Source organism: Centropristis striata, chromosome 7 (genome assembly GCF_030273125.1).
Source record: "Centropristis striata isolate RG_2023a ecotype Rhode Island chromosome 7, C.striata_1.0, whole genome shotgun sequence".
Taxonomy (NCBI): domain Eukaryota; kingdom Metazoa; phylum Chordata; class Actinopteri; order Perciformes; family Serranidae; genus Centropristis; species Centropristis striata.
The window spans coordinates 8,148,353-8,168,032 of NC_081523.1; the positions used below are offsets into that span (position 1 = coordinate 8,148,353).

A 19,680-nucleotide genomic window follows, 5' to 3' on the forward strand; every position below is an offset into this window, starting at 1 on the left:
AGTGGGGTTGTCCTTATTATCATAGCATTATTGCTATATATGAAGCCGCCATAAATAATTCAATAGGTTGTCTACAGCAATAAAAGGACTTCCTTCTGGTCTCATATCCAGTTTGTACAACATGTACTGCTTCCTCTGCATGATGATTGTCAAGGTGTTATGTCTCCACCTAAAGGCACCCTGAGGAACTGAACTGAACTGAACCGGAGTCCCGTTTCTGTGTGCGAGCCCCACATGACAAAATGCTGAACTGATAGGCAGGATAATCATATAAACACTCTGAGCAGAACATTTAATCAGAGCCAATTATAGATCTCTGTCATATTAAATGATACATTAGGTACAAGTGGATATGATTAGGCTTGTGAAATTAGTGGAATGCTATATGCATCCAATTACACCCTTATATCTGTACTGTTTTTAATTAAAAAAATAAAGTACAAATCACCATTAATTCAGTTGTGTATTATGCATTACAAGTAGTTTTATTATTCAACTTGAACAACAAATTTAAATACAGACAAATGTACAATAATTTGTGCCTCTGTATAAAACTTTTTGTGAATAGCTAGAAATATTAAATAAAGTGACACTAAATAGGAGGAAATTACATGAATTCAGAAAGTTTTTCCTTCACTTTCTCTTCGATGTTTGCATAGTATTTCATTTGGGCAAGCAGGGCTTTGGCAGCGTGAAGCTCTCCTGATAAAAAAAAAAAAAAAAGAGTGCAAGAGGAAGTTCAGTCACTGACTCACTCGGTGACTTAAATGAAAGCTTCGGCATAGATTACAAAACAAACAAAGGAATGAGTGGGAGGAACAGAAAATGTTTCAATGCAAACGCCTGAATGCATTACCTTTAAGAAGGGCAGCGTCTATCTCCTTCGTCAACGCTGCCAGTTTCCCTGCAAGTGAGGAGGAGACAAGTTACAGTTCTGCGTATGTTAACAACACATGGCACATTCTGTGCTTTTTATTTGTAGCAGCTCAGAGGCACACTCTCCTGACAGGAACTGCTTCATTTGAAGTAAAGCTAACCACATAAAAAAAAAAAAAATCAAAGAGTCCTATTGTTTTAACACAGATTGATGTGTGCACTATGTAGCACATGGATACAAAGTCATATTTTTTGCTTACAAAGCAAAACTAGTGCACAGGCCGTTCAAAACGTGCCAGTTCAGAACAGGCTGTGTGCAGCTTTCTTCAGAAATGTTCATCTAAACAACTTCACAGTGCATTTCCTTTGGTCCTGAGTAGGGCTGCAAAGGGGTGGAAAATTTCCAGTAACTTTCCATGGGGAGTTGACTGGGGAGTTTTTGAAATATAAAAATAAAAAAACATGACATGTCAACAGATGTATTTGTCAGTAAAACTTTATCAATGTAATTATTTTATTGAACAATCATTTCTTTCATTTAACAATAAAAACATGAGTGTTGAGTTAAATATTACTCTACCCCCTCCGACCCCACCCATTAAAAAATTAACTAAAATGACCAACCCTACCCCCATAAAAAAAGCCCTGTTGACAATGTTAATTGAAAAAAATGAAAAGAGCCCCTCTTCCTCCAAAAAAGTCCCATTCAACATGTAAATGAACTGAACATGATGGAGGAATGCACAGTGCATGTAGGGGGCGTGGTCTCATTAGGGGGCGTGGCCTCAGCAGCCCTGCAGGAAGCAGTGTGCTATGTGCATGTGATTGAGGAATAGCAGAGATATTCAAGTGTACTTGCATGAAATCTGGCTGTTTTAGTCAAGATTATGCTTATGCTTATGCTTATTATTATTTTGTAAATTCCCTGTTTCCCTTTAATCCCTGTTAATTCCCATGAAACGTTTCCAACCTTGAAAATTCCCGGAATTTTGCAACCCTAGTCCTGAACAATACACCAGCCATGACATACTGTAGTTGCGTCCCCGAGCACTGTCAGAGTATATGGATCATTTGCTAACAGCTGGCTATTTAGGACCAGGCTATTTCTAGGAACAAAAGCATTCACTCCAAAAGTTACATTGCTGATGCTTGGAGTGTTTGAGCTTGTTATAATGTAACATATCTAGGCTCTCTTTCTTCATCTGTTCTTGAATTCACTATAATAATCAGAATGACAGATCTAGCTTTAGCCAGCATGCCATTCAGAGGTAGAACAGTTAATAGAGGTCCATTTTCAAACACAGTGTACATAATCTGTTTTTCGTGATCCTACATAGTAGGAAATTGCAGACTTTGTACTTCACTGTCAGACCTTGAGTAAGATGTTGCTTCTGTGTTGACAGACTGACCATGGAAGGACACAGTTAGTGTTATAACATCAGGAACCTTCAATGTACCGAAGTAGCTGGCACTGTGCCACGACTACATAAGACCCCTCTGTCCTGTATCCTTCACTTATTCTGCTGCATTCGAGAACTGAATCTGAGCTCGTGTGCATTAAATGTGCATTGAACGCCACTTCCCCCGCTTCTTCTCCTCCTTCATCAACCCACATCATATCATAATCCATAGCTAATAAATTTATCCGTAAGATCTCAAGAGCTCACACTCAACACTTCACTTCATTGGGTGCTCAGTAATACAGCCACCAAGAGGGAAGTTGATTGGACTGTCGACAGAATCGAAGGACAAACATGCACACAGACAGACAGGCATGGACTCGTTCCATTTTAGTTAGATGGGGCACAAATTGAACAGACCATGTAGATCAGGGATGGGCAACTGGAGGCCCGGGGGCCGCATACGGCCCGCACCCTCACTTGAAGTGGCCCCCAATACAACTACATGCATTTGAGCATGAAATCTTAAAAGAGCAGTGTAAAAATGCACAAAATTACTTCTTCCAATTAATGTTGTTCTGCTGTTCTTGCACTGAAAAAAAGAGAAAACACAGTTTTTCATTTGCTTCGAACCTTTTGCATTCCTATTTATACTGTTATACATGCATTTGAGCATGAAATGTTAAGTTACTGCACTGTAAACATATTTAAAATTGCAGTTTCTTCATATCTGGTTAAGTGCACGGTCCTATATGTGGCCCTGTGGTAGTGTCCATGAAAAACTGTGGCCCCCTCCAGCATTTAATTTGCCCATCCCTGATGTAGATGGAGATGAATCATGTCAAGTCACATAAGACTCATTCATTGGTCTGAAATGTTCAATGTTGTTGTAAATTGCATACCAACCGCAGGCAATTATGCCTGTAGTTTTCATGGAATAATTTCCCATTTTCCATTTGTGATACTTATGGCTGCCATTCTTTGTGCATTCGCCATTCAATGATTCTGCAATTATCTTTTTTATATAGTAGTTTTCATTGCAAATGTCGGGGTCCGCCATTCCCGCCCTAGATCTAAATTACCAATGTATGCACACCACCATTATGATTCTGTTTTGGGGGTTGCACTGTCATCAGATACACCAGCTACTCTAGACGTGCTGCCTGTAGTATCAAACCATACTTACTGTCAATAAAAAAAGTCCTGTTCAAAATGTTAACTGAAAAAAATGAAAAGAGCCCCTTTTCCTCTAAAAAAGTCCCATTCAACATGTAAATTAATTGAACATGATGGAGGAATGCACAGTGCATGTAGGGGCGTGGCCTCTGTGAGGGGGCGTGGCCTCAGCAGCCCTGCAGCAAGCAGTGTGCTATGTGCATGTGAGGAAAAGCAGAGATATCCAAGTGCACTTGCATGAAATCTGGCTGTTTCAGTCAACATTATGCTAAAATATATTTTCCCCAATTATATTTAAGTTCTCTGTTAAGGGCCAATCTTGAATTTTGTAAATTTCCTGTTTCCCTTTAATCCAGGGATGGGCAACTTAAATGCTGGAGGGGGCCACATTTTTTCATGGACACTACCACAGGGCTACATATAGGACCATGCACTTAACCAGATATGATGAAACTGCAATTTTAAATATGTTTACAGTGCAGTAACTTTATATATTCATGCTCAAATGCATGTATACTTACTGTGATTTCTTTTATTTTTCAATGCAAGAACAGCAGACCAACATTAACTGCAAGAAATAATTTTGTGCCTTTTTACACAGCACTTTTAAGATTTCATGCTCAAATGTATGTCGTTGTACTGAGGGCCACTTCAAGTGAGGATGCGGGCCATCTGCAGCCCCCGGGCCTCCAGTTGCCCATCCCTGCTTTAATCCATGTTAATTCCCATGAAACGTTTCCAACCTTGAAAATTCCTGTCAACAAATCAACCAGAACTGAAATCTTGAAGATTTGAACTTTAACCCTTATGACAAAGAATGTCTCGGCCAGGGAACAATTCAGCCAAGAACATTGTTTCATTTCATTCCGTAGGCCTGGAGATGTAAAACTGGTCATGCAACAAGTCAAAAATATGAAACAGATACATATCTGATGCGTCAGTGCTAATTAACCAGGTGCAAGTACTCGTCCACTTGTGCTAGTTTATTGTCAACACTCAATCAGACTTTCACTCAATAAACTGAACGGCACATTTATTTACCTTTTGTATCTTGGCCGATCTTATTGGCTTCCTCTGGAGTCTGTGCTTCATCAAGAGCTTCATTGATCTCCATCAGCTCCATTAAAAACTCTGAATCCGCCCCGGAGTCGGTGCCCTCTTCTATACGCATCCCCTCCAGCTCCAGCTGAAACATTACATGGGAGTTCAAAACCAAAACTCAACTGCTCCTTTAAAAGCCTTTAAAACGCCACTTTTGACAGTCAGATGTTGAAGACGTTTCTCTACAATAAGCGATCAGAGACACAGACCTTGCAGTTATGAAAATAAACTATTCATTAGAAGTAAAGCCAGGGATTTCAGACTCACCATATAAAGACCTCGACTCAAAGGCTTAAGCAGAGTCTGGTACGCTTTGTTCACAAGAGCCGAGTGGCTCTCTGAATACTCCTGTTCTTTCTGCAAAAGAAGGTTCTGTTAAGTTTTCTTCTAATCATCTTCGGTTCATATTCATTCATTAAAAAAAAGGGGAAAGAAATGATGTGTCATTGTGAGTTTTAACTAACATGCTGTTCATTTTGTACAAGAAATATTCACATTATACAGAGTAACACATCAAAGTGTCACAAAAGGGAATTACATCAGAGCTATTTCACACCTTGTCATCCCAATCTATACCACTGTCAATTTTTTAAAACACCAAATCCTCGGTGATACTGACAATTACGTGTATGACATACAGCTACTCCTTTGTAGTCGAGCAGTTTGGGACCCTTCAAGGGATCCAGGTGTAAGTTTGACACGACAGACGTCTGGAAACAAGACTGGGAGGAAAATATCTTGGAAATGGTTGGCAGATCTGAGTACATTTTGTAGCTATCAGGTCTGTCAGCTCTTGTGAAAATCAATATTCTCAAGCTCTGGCCCATGGGCCCATCGTGTGGAGCTGTTTCTGTAATAACAACCAGTGCAGTAGGTGGCTGCCTTGTAGCCTTGTATAAGTAATGAGTTTTCTATATATGATGAAGACCCCTGAGGCTGGAAGATGTCTAATTAAGAGAAAATGGCCAGGGGTGCTGATAAATAAAACAGAGTCAGTACAATATTGGACAGGTTGTGCGTGAAGAAAACCATTTAGGCTACCTCTCCTCTCTCTCATTCTGCTGAATATGAGTTAAGCTTTCATATCGTATCATGACAACATTCTGCATTGTGCTTTTGCACCTGGGTGTAAAGAATAAATTACTTGTGAAGCAACACACCTCCTCTCCTCCCTGCACGCATAATGCTTATTCTTCTAAACTGCCAGGCAATTTTTTTAATGATCCACATGGGGGAAACTTGATAACGTGAAAAAATGTAGTCAACCGTTTAGCACTTTGTAAAATAACCTATAAACACATTCAACTTCACACTGCTCGGATGCATTTGGACAAGCTTTATTTCTTTTTTGTGACGTTTTAAAGCTGCACCAGTCGCGCTTTTTATGTAAAATATAGGCCCACCTGTCTCATCAGCCTAACTGTGCTTTGGGCTGAATGGGATTTACCAAGTACATCAAACTCATTCTTTCCTCACAAGATGCTGGTGTTAGAAAGGAAAATTTGTCCGACTACAAGAAGTGACAGATCAAAAGTGAAGAGGAAAAGAGCAGCAAATTTATTTTCTTAACAGCATTGACTGAGTGCTCCATCCAAAGAAAAGTGGACAAACCTAAATTAGACCCCTCGTCTGTCTTTTTACTTCAGTGTCTCTCAATAAAAAGCATCACCATGAGTTTGATGCGTGCATTTTATTGATAACATTCTACAGAATTACTTATAATATATCATATAATTAGGGCCGGGACTTTAACATGTTAATTAAGATTAATTAATTACACAAAAATGAACGCGTTTAAAAAATTGACGCATTTCAATCGCACTTACTTTTGCACCGCGGAACGTTTCTAAATATGCTATTGCTACACTTAATGGCAAAAATTGCACTGGTCTGTGGGACTTGAACAAAAATAAACAATATTTTTGTTGCTTAAGCTTATGTATTCAGTCATTTTTCAATGGTATACTAAAAATCCATTCTCACTGTTCTCAGGTCAAATATTTATATGCGATTAAAATGCGATTAATTTCGATTAATTAATTACAAAGCTTCTAATTAATTAGATTAATTTTTTTAATCGAGTCCCGGCCCTATATATATATATATATATATATATATATATATATATATATATATATATATATATATATATATATAAAATATAATATAATATACTATAATATAATATAATTACTCAAAGCAGCACAGGCTGACATATCCTGATTTTAAGTCACGTCTTAGTGTGTCAAGCTCCCAGAACACTGCATCTTTTATTTCCCATGATGCAACTTGATAGCCCCTTTTATTAGATGGTCCCTGCTAGGTAAACACCCATGTCTTAAGATTACACTCCCTACTTTATAATGCAGGTTTTCTGTTAGAAATGTGTCGTCTTGTGACCAAAGATGCTCTATAACAAAAGATGATGCATTAATGAAGAAGATGCACCAATGTTTTAAAATGGCATATAATTCCTGTCTTGCCTCGCCCTCCAATTTTAAGAAAGTTTGGCTTACATATGTCTGTCTTTAAAGAAAAAGAGCGTCCTTTGGCTGGAAATCAGTGGAGTGCCCCTTTTAAATGGAATACCTCCAAAAGATAGACATGCTTTCATATTTATCTTTGTCATGACAATAAAATGGATATCTTATCAACGGTATCAACCATATTTGAGTATTTCAAATTAAAATTGGCATTCTCACTGTTTTCTTACCTTTTGCAAACCTAATTATAAATTACTTACTTAAGAAATTATTTGGTGGATTTTTCAATAACAAAACTAGCCATTAGTGCTGCCCAATATTTAATTTTGCTAGTTGTTTGCAGTGGAATTTCTCCTCCTCTGACCAAATGTGCTTTTAAGTCAAAAATGTATATTTCAGATTTAACTGCAGGGCTTATTTTAAGCCGTTATTTTCCCTTTGAATTAAGCTGATAATGCCACAGGCCCAATGTAGAAGGAGTTATGAAACACATGAAGAAAAGAAAGGTCTCCACATGTCAGACAGCATATTTTTGACTAGCTTTTATTTTATTAATCTTTACCTAACTTGTAATACCTTTTACATATTTTAAACTTAATTTACTTTGTTTCACAAACTTTATTTGTTCCACGTTTTATACTCTATCCACTACCTGCATGTCAATCATACTATATTCATTGTCATTTACTTTTGTTTGTCTCTTCCTTTTTGATTTTTAAGTTACAACGTATGATATGTTGTAAAATACCTTTTTCATAGTAAAAATCTTGATGTGTCATAGCAGGAAATGATGCAATTAATAACAGTTATAATGGGTAATGTAAATTTGTTTGGGATATTTAATGGAACTGAGCCATCATCAGTGTTATTTAATACACTTGTGCTTTCCTGAAAGTTGCATTTCTTCTCAATTTCCATGTTTTGTAGGTTATTCTTCAGCTTGCTTACCTTGCCTTGACCTGGTCTAAATTTGTTTCATTTGTTTTCAACTTTTCCTATTGTTATTTCCTTGAACAAATCGCAATGAGTCATACTTGTAAAATAAAAAAATGCACAGTCAAGTGGCCTTACAGGGACAAAGGGTCTAACCTAATTTCCTGTATCACACTTGTACTAATGGAAAGGACAGCCTCGCCTGACTCATGAACATAACTGGTCTCCATTCACACCCCCGGCCCCGCAGCTTACCACAGCTTTCTGGCTGAAGTTGTCGGGATGTAGAGACCGCTGGAGCTGCAAGTATCTTTTCTGCAGTTTTTTTGTGTCCAGTGTGAATGTGTAGTCACTGAAAAAAAAGACAACACAAGGCAGTTAAATGTTTTGATAACTAGTGATCGACCGATACAGGTTTTTTAATGCCGATACTGATTATTTTGACATCAGTCTTAACCGATCCCTGATATGTGCTGCCGATTTTTTTGGGGCCGAAGTCTCATTTTGAACAAAAAAGAAACATTTATTAACTAAACAAAAAAAACATATTAACAGAACGCACGCACATATTGTTTGATGCCGATACAAGTAAAAAACGCAAATATCGGCTATATATCGGTCTATCTCTATTGAGAACAGGCTGACTTGATCATAAATCGTCACACTGTTAAAATAATTGTTTAGTTATCAGTTTAGTTTATCAGTGTTTTATTGTTTACACTAATATTGGTAACAATTTACTCTAAGGTATCTACATAAGAGTGACATGAGCGTGTCATAAACATGACATGGGATGTGTCATGAACATTAATGACACTTCGAAGTAACATTAATGCTCATGATACTTGTCATGTTTCTGACAGGCTTGTGTGACTCTTATGTAGACACCTTCAAAATAAAGTGTTACCATATCTTGCTTAAGTCACAAAGGCATGTTCAAAAAAATGCCTAAGTCATTTATTTCTCTTAAGTTACATAATTTACACACAGTGTTATTACTATGCCAATAGTCATCCTTTGTTACATCCTTTTTGAGTGAATATGATCAATAAATGTCATATGTTACACTTTTGGTGAAGTTTTTTTGTGTTTCCCACAAAACTTGAAAAAATGAGTTAGGCAATTATTTTAACAGGCTGACTTGATAATAAATGAGATAATGATGGGTAAACAACATACTCACCAATCCATTATTTTGAAGTAGGATGCCCCTTCTTCTGGGGGCTGGACGACTTTGCATGACATGCAGAATAATGCAGGTCTTGTGTCAAGAGGCTGGTTGCAGTTCCAGCAGTTCAGTTTGACTTGACCTGTACAGTAATTCCTGGGTGAACTAACATGATTAGTGCAGTAAATGGCCATCCTTTCATTTCCCTTTGCTTTGAGGTCCATGCTGCTGTGCCTTGTGTCCTTCCTGGGGAAGTTGGTGGACATGCAATGTGCTGAACATGTAACAGTTTTATAAGCAGACTGTCGGTTTGTCAGCAGCCAGTTTGGGTGCAGTAAAGCCCGGGATGAGCACACGACCCGAAAAGAGTTCAATGACAACATTTCCGAAATTAAAAAAACCTCTAGATGTCGTGAAATTAATGAAAAAACAGAAGATCTTCTCCTTGCTGTCAAAACATAAACATCTCTCTGTCAGAATGAGAGGAAGAACGTTCTTCTTCTACGTTTCGTAAAATGCACCACACTGCCACCGTCGTCTCGGTGGTGTAAGCGCCGAAGAAGAGTCTCGGAGGTGCTGGAAAAACAGCTAGCAAGCGCAAATTGTTAGCAACCAATGATATTAAAGTAGCGTTGGATTTCACCGCAGAACGCGAAAAATAGTAAGTTGAATATCATAGTAGTTTAAATGCCTACTAGAAATGTCTGACTGTCGTATTAACTAAAGGGTATAACAGGATGTAAACTTCCGATGACAGAGAGAAAGCCGGTGCTAAATAATATGTAGCTAGGTTAGCTCACAAGCTAATAACCTAGCTCAGTTTGCTAACGTGTTTTAACAGCAAAATGGTACTGTTTGTGGTCGGCGTGTATAAGTAGCTTGTTATTAGATAGCAGTGTACTTCTTCAAAGCTAGTGTGTCAAATTATTTAACTGTAAACAGGGAAAACAATCCCCAAGCTTTAAGTTTCTGTTGAGAAATGCTTGCTCAGCTACCTAGCCAGATGACAAAGGCATCCCATGCTAGCGTTACGAGTGGTGAGTGATGTATAGTAGGTACATCCCTTTAAATGAACATGTGTTAACCCTCTGGGGTCTGAGCCTATTTGACCTTTATATACAACATAATATTTACTATACTCATGTTTCGTCACCCTGTTAAAATAATCGCCGAACTCATTTTTTCAAGTTTGGCAGGAAACACAAAAAACTTCACCAAAAGTGTAACATATGACATTTATTGATCATTTCACTCAAAAATGATGTAACAAAGGATGGCTATTGGCATAGTAGAGAAATAAATGACTGTGACTTTAGCAAGATATGGTAACACTTTATTTTGAAGGTGTCTACATAAGAGTCACACAAGCCTGTCAGAAACATGGCATGACAAGTATCATGAGCATTAATGTTACTTCAAAGGGTCATTAATGTTCATGACACATCCCATGTCATGTTTATGACACGCTCATGTCACTCTTATGTAGACACCTTCAAAATAAAGTGTTACCATATCTTGCTTAGGTCACAAAGGCATGTTCAAAAATTGCCAAAGTCACATTTTATTTTGACTTAGGCATAATAAATCCGCTTAAGTCTCACACTTGACATAGGCCATTATCTTAAAGGGGTTAAATCACATGATCTGATCAACTGAGGATGTAGCCGATTTTACCATAGGTGGCCGGCGTGATGATTTTGACAAAAATGACTTGGGTGATTATTTAAACAGTGTGACGGTTTGGAATTTGGTATTTTCTCAGCACAACTTCAACATGATCTGACAATATGTTAAAGTGGGCTACAGTGAAAAAATAACTGAGTCCAAAAATACACAAAAATCATGAAATCTGAAATAAAATTATACTATTTATGACAATAAAAAACAAAAATATGCTCAATTAACTGTTTAAGACCTGAAAAATGTAAACATAGGTTGCAAATATGGACATAAAAAGGTACAATTCAAGTAAAATAAAATTATACACAAAAATGACCATAAAAACATGTTTATTTATAGGAACAGTGTTAGGTGATTAGAGCCCTTTTTTTTATTTTTACAGAATGCCACGCCTGCCTCGTCCCATCCTACTTTTACACTTGAATAAATATTTTTGTACTATCAAATTAAAACGATCATATCTTTGGTTTTGCATGGCCGAGGAACGTCAAACAAAAAACTGGAGAAAGTTTCAAATCTGTAATTTGCAGTGAAGTCGACAGCAGCGCTCCACACGACCTCGTTTTTTTGTTACTGCGCTTTAAAAAAAGTCACGTTTACATAGACCCCAGAGGATTAAGGCAAAGCATGTAAGCCATGAAATATAGCACAGTCATTAGCGTATTCGCCCTTAAACAGACACCTAGTTTATTGTAAAACACAGCTTGTATCAGTAATACACATACAGGTAACTTTATCTTTTGCAAAAGTATGTCACCACCAGAAAACAGTTTGAACCACATGTGTGTCTCCTGTGTTGTTGTTTTTTTAGGTCTGTTCAACCCGATAGCGATGAGAGAGGCAATGGTCCATGAAGAGTTCTGGATACACAGAGAGTGGCTTGTCCACCAGGGTCATCTTCAGGCACTGGAGCACAGATAACACTTCCAAACTGGTAAGTATTTCATCAACTAAGATTGCTTGTTGTGCTGTCACAACATGTACCCATACCAGGGTGCTTCACTGGAAAAATGCTGTGTGCAAAAGTTTGTCTGAACTGAGGCCAGGTTAAATATGCTTGTTTGGCCAAGGATCAAACTAGGCGTCTAGACTCCTCGCCTTTACAGTTTCCTTACAAAGTACAAGCTCTGATGAATGCCAAATCCCAATTCATGTTGTGTATGTGTGTGTGTGTGTGTGTGTTTTTTGGCGGGGGGTAAGGGTGCAAAAGGTGACGGTAAAATATTCCAGAGAGACACTGGTTGGAGACAGCAACTCCTATAAGGTAAACAGGATCTCCTCCTGAAGGTCGAGGGAGGTGCTTCTCAAGGCCCCCACAGACAATACTCTGGGTATTATTAACGGAAATGGCTAAGAATAGAGAGCAAGGGAGCAAGGTGGCTCCTCTGGCGCTCCTGTTGTTTGGGTTAAACAAGCCAAAACGGAACATCATCTTTAGAAGAGTGACTTCTCAAGCTCGCATGCTGGGTGTGTCGCACCAAGTCGCCACACAAGGCTGGAGGTTGGCTTGGGAGGCTTTATCTTTGATGTACAGCAGCAGCGAAGGGGTAGTTGTGGATCGCTCTTCATTGTTTACATATGGAGTTATTGGGCTTTAAAGTTGGGATATGTAAGTAGAACTATTTTTCAAGTGCATTAAGAGCTGTTTTCTGTCATAACACACAAATTATGTCATTCACATGTGCATTTTTTGATAGCTTGGTTATATTTCATACCAACAACTCAGACTGTTTAAACGGGTCTGTCTGCCTGTGTGCCAGGAGTAAATATTAGGCTGCATGGATATTTGAGATTTACTCCTCGGGTGGGAAATACAGGAGAAAAAAAAATCCTCTGTCATGGGTTAATGTCATTTTAATTCACAATATCATTATACTACATTTTCTGGAACCTGAATTTCAAAATTCATAATGGATATCTAATAATTCAATGAAATAACTAGACAGAAATATCCCTATTCGGTAGTTAATGACAAAATTAATTAAAGTGTATGATCGATCAGCACCATACCGACATAAAGGATTTGGTCACTAATGACTGATCAATGTTATTTTTCTTTCTTACTTTTATGATTGTGTTACAATGTAATTTAAAATGCATTTTTAAAACTTTTCCTTATTTTCTAAGTACTTGGTATTTTGGTGTCATAATTGGTATCATAAAAGAAAATTGTGTTTGATTGCGCTAATTAGGGTGCCCTCCCAGACTACCAGGTGCAATGTTTTTTCTTGATTAAGCCAATAAAAAACGAATGCACTGTTAATTTACTCATTTATTATATGAATATCCTGCATGTACTTTCAAGGCAGCTGCCTGTGTGATATTTGTATTTTTTTTTTCACTTTTCCTCGTGGAGACAAACCCATTCATTCTTCATCTAAATAAAGGGGGACTAAATTAAAATGCAAACAAATTCACTTTATATTCTATCGATTGCTGATTTGCCATTTGGCCACAATATTTGAAAAGCTATGTCCAGTATCACGCCCTTTTGAAAGCAAAATTAATTGTGACTGTTTAACAATAATTCAATCAATAACAAGGTAGCCCGCTCAGTAAAGTCAATCAGGCAATTCTTTGTTGCAACAAGTGTGAATCTCTATTTCATTACTCCTGGCAGCCTTCAAATTAACTGTCTAGAATGTTCTGATGTATGACCTTGTTAGTTAGCACTGTAGTATTGATTTTTTTGGCTTTGTATTGTATTGTGGTTCAAGCAAAGGCTATTGAGGTATTAGGAGGAAGGAGCTTTTACTTTTTAATTTTGAAAGTAGTGTTTTGCCAAGACTGTATATTTCAGAATATCACTGTATGTCGTTATGAAGTGTACCCTCAAATCTTTTTTTTCCCCTCACACAGATAAACCATGATCCCCATCACTGAGCTGCGGTACTTTGTGGACACACAGCCGGCATACCGCATCCTGAAACCATGGTGGGATGTGTTCACCGACTACATCTCCATTGTTATGCTTATGATTTCTGTGTTCGGGGGGACACTGCAGGTCACCCAGGACAAGATGATCTGCCTGCCCTGCAAATGGGTGGTCAATGAGACCTGCAAGAAGAACTTCAATTCTACCCTCTCGGCTTCATTGTTCTTGGAGCCCAAAGGGATCCAGTATGATCTGGACCGCCACCAGTACAACTATGTGGATGCTGTGTGCTATGAGAATAGATTGCACTGGTTTGCCAAGTATTTCCCTTATCTAGTATTACTTCACACCCTTATTTTCCTCGCTTGCAGCAACTTTTGGTTTAAGTTCCCACGGACTAGTTCCAAACTAGAGCACTTTGTATCCATCTTGCTGAAATGCTTCGACTCCCCATGGACGACTCGGGCACTGTCAGAGACGGTGGTTGAAGAAAGCGACCCAAAACCAATGAAAATGAACGGCTCAATGGACCACAAGGAGTCCGTCATCAGTGAGGACGTTGAAGCGAGTGTTCCTATGCTCCAAAGGACAAAGACACGCTTTGAGCAAGGCATTGTAGACAGAACAGAAACGGGGGTTTTGGACAAGAAAGAGGGCGAACAGGCAAAAGCCCTGTTCGAAAAAGTCAAGAAGTTCCGTATACACGTTGAAGAGGGAGACATTGTGTACAGACTTTACATCCGCCAGACTATAATCAAAGTCATCAAGTTTATTTTGATAATCTGCTATACAGGGTATTACGTGCATGATATTAAATTCAGTGTTGACTGTTCGGTGAATATAGAAAGCCTGACAGGTTACAGTGTATACCGTTGTGCTCACCCGTTGGCTACACTTTTTAAAATCTTAGCCTGTTTCTACATTAGCTTAGTAGTGGTTTATGGTTTGATCTGCATGTACACACTTTGCTGGATGCTTCGGCGCTCTCTGAAGAAGTACTCCTTTGAGTCAATACGGGAAGAGAGCAGTTACAGTGACATACCTGATGTGAAGAATGACTTTGCATTCATGATGCACATGATAGATCAGTATGACCCTCTGTACTCTAAACGCTTCGCCGTGTTCCTCTCAGAAGTTAGCGAAAATAAGCTGAGGCAGCTGAACCTCAACAATGAGTGGACACTGGACAAGCTCAGGCAGAGGATTACCAAGAACTCTCAGGAGAAGCTGGAGTTGCACCTTTTCATGCTGAGTGGCATTCCAGACACAGTATTTGACCTGATGGAGCTGGAGGTTCTCAAACTGGAGCTCATCCCTGATATCACCATCCCGCCCATCATCGCCCAGCTGGTCAACCTGCGAGAGATGTGGCTTTACCACACACCAGCCAAAATCGAAGCTCCTGCATTGGCTTTTTTGCGTGAGAACTTGAAGTCTCTGCACATCAAGTTCACTGACATCAAAGAGATTCCCCTGTGGATCTACAGTCTGAAGAACCTCAGCGAGCTCCATCTGACAGGGAACCTCAGCGCGGAGAACAACCGTTACATTGTCATCGATGGACTCCGGGAGCTCAAGAGGCTCAAAGTTCTTCGTCTGAAGAGCAATCTCACCAAGCTACCTCAGGTGGTGACTGACGTGGGCATGCACCTCCAGAAGCTTTCCATCAACAACGAAGGCACCAAGCTGATGGTGCTCAACAGCCTGAAAAAGATGGTGAACCTGACGGAACTGGAGCTCATTCGCTGTGATCTCGAACGCATACCACACTCAATCTTCAGCTTGCACAACTTGCAGGAGATCGACCTGAAGGACAACAACCTGAAGACCATCGAGGAGATCATCAGCTTCCAGCACCTTCATCGGCTGGTCTGCCTTAAGCTCTGGTACAACCAGATTGCCTATATTCCCATCCAGATTGGCACTCTGACCAACCTGGAGAAACTGTACCTGAACAGGAACAAGATCGAGAAGATCCCCGGCCAGTTGTTTTATTGCCGCAAACTGCGCTTCCTGGACCTGAGCCATAACAACCTAACCTATATCCCTACAGACATTGGCTTCCTCCAGAACCTTCAGTACCTGGCTGTTACAGCCAACAGGGTGAGTACTTGGAAAATCACTGTTTTTCATCATTTTAATTTAAGTTGATGTGCATTTTTTTTATCCTTTATGGTTTGTTTCCAACTATTTGTTTGCTGCTGAAACAAATTCTAACATCACTCCATTTCTCTCCCATCACAACACCCTCCCCACCTTGGGAAAAAAAAGATTGAGAGTCTGCCTAATGAGCTGTTCCAGTGCAAGAAGCTTCGTACTTTGAACTTGGGGAACAATTGCCTACAGTCTCTGCCATCGCGCTTTGGAGAGCTGACCGGGCTGACACAGCTCGAGCTGAGAGGAAACCGTCTGGAGTGTCTGCCCGTCGAGCTGGGCGAGTGCCGACAGCTAAAGAGAACCGGCCTCGTCGTGGAGGAGGACCTCTTCAACACCCTGCCCACGGAGGTCAAGGAACAGTTGTGGAAAGTCGACAAAGAACAGGCTTGAACATGTCTGAGAGAAAACAGATACTGACAGACTGGGCCCTGACACAGGAGGAACGCCTATAAAGTCCCTGAGGGCTTGTTGAAACAGGCAGTGTGCTGCTGCAGTGTACTGCCAGTAAGGTTGGGTATCGAGAACCAGTTTCAGTTGGCAGAACCAAAACACTGATCAATTCTGGTTGTTCCCTTAATTCTAAACTGTGCGGTTAATTTTCATACCTTTAGAAACAATTCTCAGGCCTTTTACTTTTTAACCAAGTAATGATGATTTATTTTTATTTTTTTTAGCAATAATGTAGCAGAGCCATTGCGGACAGCAGATTGTGTTTACATGTGATGCTTCTCAGTCATGGTGGAGAAGTTTTAGTTTGCTAAAGACAGAGAAAATAATTTGAACATTGTTTCAACTGATCACATTTACCGTAACACTAAGTTCTTGTCTCGTCAAGATAGAGTACATTTGGAAAATTACAGTGGAAATAATTTGTGTATCCACCCTGTAATTCTACACATTTTTTATTGTTTTTTTTATAATTGTTGGGGTGGTTTTTTTTGCCTGTATTTGGTAGTATAGCTGGAAATGGACAGGAAATAGTGGAAAAATAGGGAAACAACATGTATCAAGGGGCTGGAAGTTGGAATCAAATTGAAACTTTGTTGCTGCTAAGGACTTAATAGCTTCTTCTCTGGCCCATGCATGCTACACCCTTCCATTATTTTATTTTTTTTAATGAAAACTGGGCCTGTAGTTTTTCCGTAATCCTGCTAAAAAACTGACAAAAAAACCTCCTTGGAGGAGAATCCTATATTCTTAATTTTACAAGTAGTTTTTTTTCTTTTTTAAAAAAAACAAGCAGATGTTAATCCACAATATTTAACAAGTCAACTGATTAAATCACCAAATGTTATATTCATATATTATGTGAAATCATGTTACCAATCACAAGCAAACCACACAGTTAGCAATCATGACCTGACCTAATTAATTATAACTCTTGCAGTCATTGTTTTCCTGCTGTAGATCGATGACTTAGGCTCCAAAATATCATCATAAGAGCTCGGTTGAAATCGAATTGGAAAATCATGAAAGTATGACATGAGATCACAAATCAGGGACATTAATCATGAACCTTGCGTCTGAGAGGATGTTGTGGAAAGTGGAAGGGTCTTTGGAGACTGTTAGCAGTGCAAGTGCTATAGAGACTGATGAGTTGTTTGGTTGGGCTGAGTCTTGGTCGCAGTACAGTGTTTGGTATTAGACCAGAGAGTGCAATCCTTACATGGAGCCAGTTTGGCAGAGTGGAGTGGTTGATGGCCTCTTTCTGTGGAAAGATGTGCAGTGTGTTTGACGTAGCGCTTGAGGAAAAGCAATTATTCTACTGAATGCTACCCAGTGGACTACTGTTCCAAAACATCACCCCCATACAATCACATTAGTGCAGCATCTTATCAGCAAGCAGATACCCAGCCCTTACTGCCAGTATACTACAACATGGGAATAGAGCAGAATCTGTTTAATGGTCATGCTGCATCCACGTTTGTAATGAATTGCACAAACAAAATGAACAAATCTGGGAAATGTTGAAAAGGTTTTGAATGAGATGAGTGGTGTGTGCATCAAAATAACTAAAAATGAAGTTTGTAAAGGATGACACAATGTTGATATTGAAGTGGACCCTTGAGAAATTGGGAAAAAATGTTTGAAATGAACGCAGATGCTTACGTGAAACACTAGATTGGTTTATTATCCTTTCTGTGGTGGGTTTGAAGTAAGCACCTGTCTGCTTGAATGCCCTGATAGTTGAGTGTTATTTCTGTGAATAACCTGACATTTCCTCAATTATGTTTTCTAAACACCTGGCCTTGTGTTCATTTTTAGTTCATTATTATAATTTGTAAGATTAATATGATGTTTCTACCTTGAAAGAGTTATTCTGTTCTTTTAATCTCACTGAAATACATTAGTCAAAATATGGTGTAATGTTGTTTAGAAAGTTCACCTGTGTGAGATTACAGCCATCTTTAAAATGATTTAAATTGCTATATTGGATTCATTAAGATGAAGTGAATATGGAATTGTATGGAGTTTTCTCAGTGCAATAAGGCTCTAAATGGCCATTTCTGAAACTTCATTGCAGAGATTTTATCTCGACATTGAAATTCTGGCTTCAAATGCCTAAAAAAACAAACATTCCATTTGATGTTTAGAAAATCTTTTAATTCATCCATCATTGGCAAGAAAGATTATGGGGCATTCTTGGAAAAGGGTCATGGATTTCAAGTCAGTTGCCTTAACTTTAGATCACTCCTTCTGTGTTATGTACCATTTTTGTTGATTTCAAAACAAATGATCGGACTCATGACCAGGTTTTGATGCAGATAAATTAATTTAGAGCTGCACTAGACTACCCACCATCAAGTAATAACAGCTTGTTTTATATTTTTTGCTCTAATGTTTCATTTAATCACCTCCTGTGTACTGTTATCAGTAATCTGTTACGGCAAAGATACATATGGTGTTTAAAATGTGATGAATGCGACATTATTTACTGTTGTAGCCTCACATTGTCACATTGGCTGCACTAACTATTATTTCTACTGCTAAGGGCATTAGCATTGTGAAATTATCCAGTAATTTTTATTTGCAGAAGCGATATAGAAATGTATCAGTTGGGTTTAGATTTTTATTTTTATTAATTATTGAAGTGACAGGCTCATTTTTGGGAATAATTTTATTTTTTAATTGTGTGATGTTTTTGTTTGTGTGTGTGTGGGTTTTATTTTATTTTTTGGTGCCAGATACACTCATTTCTTATGGAAACCCATCTCTGCTGTGGAGATAAAGAAAGGCAAAAAAATGTTAATTAGAATTAAAATGACTTATATATTTTTGTTTCATTAAATTAGATCTGTGGGATAGATACAACTTTGACTTGTCACCTTACAGCAAGCAGGTCAAAATCTTTGTTTCTCATAATTTTGTCATATTGTGTCATATTTTATTGATTTGTTTCATTCATAATGGTGGGAGATGTTTATTTTTTATCATTCTATTTCATTTTTTTTGTTTTCCTGTCGTAAATGGGGTCTCCCTACTTTTCAGGTCAGGTCATGCAATTGGTTTTCTGGTTTTTAAGTGTGTTTATCTGTAGGGAAGTGTTTCATACTTTTCGCCTGACAGTGACTTTTCTGCACTTGTGTTTTGCCACAATAAGCAGCGCCACGCTACAAATATGGAATTCAAGATCAATGCACATCTGACACAGCACAACACACAATAGGGGCTCTTGTGTTTGCCCCGAGAACAAAAAAAATATCAGTTTATGTTTTAATAAACCTAACTGCAAAAGAAACTTGGACAGTAGCAATATACAGTACACTAACTGGGTTTAAAAGCATAGGAATAGTTTAAGCTATGTACATTTATTTCAACATGTTTAACTAT

At 38.5% G+C, this 19,680-nt stretch overlaps 2 protein-coding genes across 3 annotated transcripts; one reads left to right on the top strand and one right to left on the bottom strand.

Moving 5' to 3' along the window:
- Positions 1–475: 475 nt before the first annotated feature.
- On the bottom strand, positions 476–10,139 carry hscb (HscB mitochondrial iron-sulfur cluster cochaperone). The gene is made up of 6 exons (XM_059336860.1): positions 9,153–10,139; positions 8,225–8,321; positions 4,821–4,910; positions 4,494–4,638; positions 857–904; positions 476–702 (listed from the first exon to the last, which is right to left on the bottom strand). Exons 1-6 carry the CDS (start codon positions 9,518–9,520, stop codon positions 608–610), a joined length of 843 nt encoding a protein of 280 aa, XP_059192843.1. The 5' UTR covers positions 9,521–10,139; the 3' UTR covers positions 476–607.
- On the top strand, positions 9,678–19,281 carry lrrc8ab (leucine rich repeat containing 8 VRAC subunit Ab). Of its 2 annotated transcripts, XM_059336858.1 has the most exons (4): positions 9,678–9,798; positions 11,629–11,751; positions 13,677–15,795; positions 15,964–19,281. In XM_059336858.1, the coding sequence occupies exons 3-4, from the start codon at positions 13,684–13,686 to the stop codon at positions 16,237–16,239; spliced, it is 2,388 nt and encodes a 795-aa protein (XP_059192841.1). In that variant the 5' UTR covers positions 9,678–9,798; positions 11,629–11,751; positions 13,677–13,683; the 3' UTR covers positions 16,240–19,281. The 2 variants fall into 2 exon arrangements, with proteins under 2 accessions (XP_059192841.1, XP_059192842.1); XM_059336859.1 differs by lacking the exons at positions 9,678–9,798; positions 11,629–11,751 and adding an exon at positions 12,366–12,426.
- Positions 19,282–19,680: the final 399 nt, after the last annotated feature.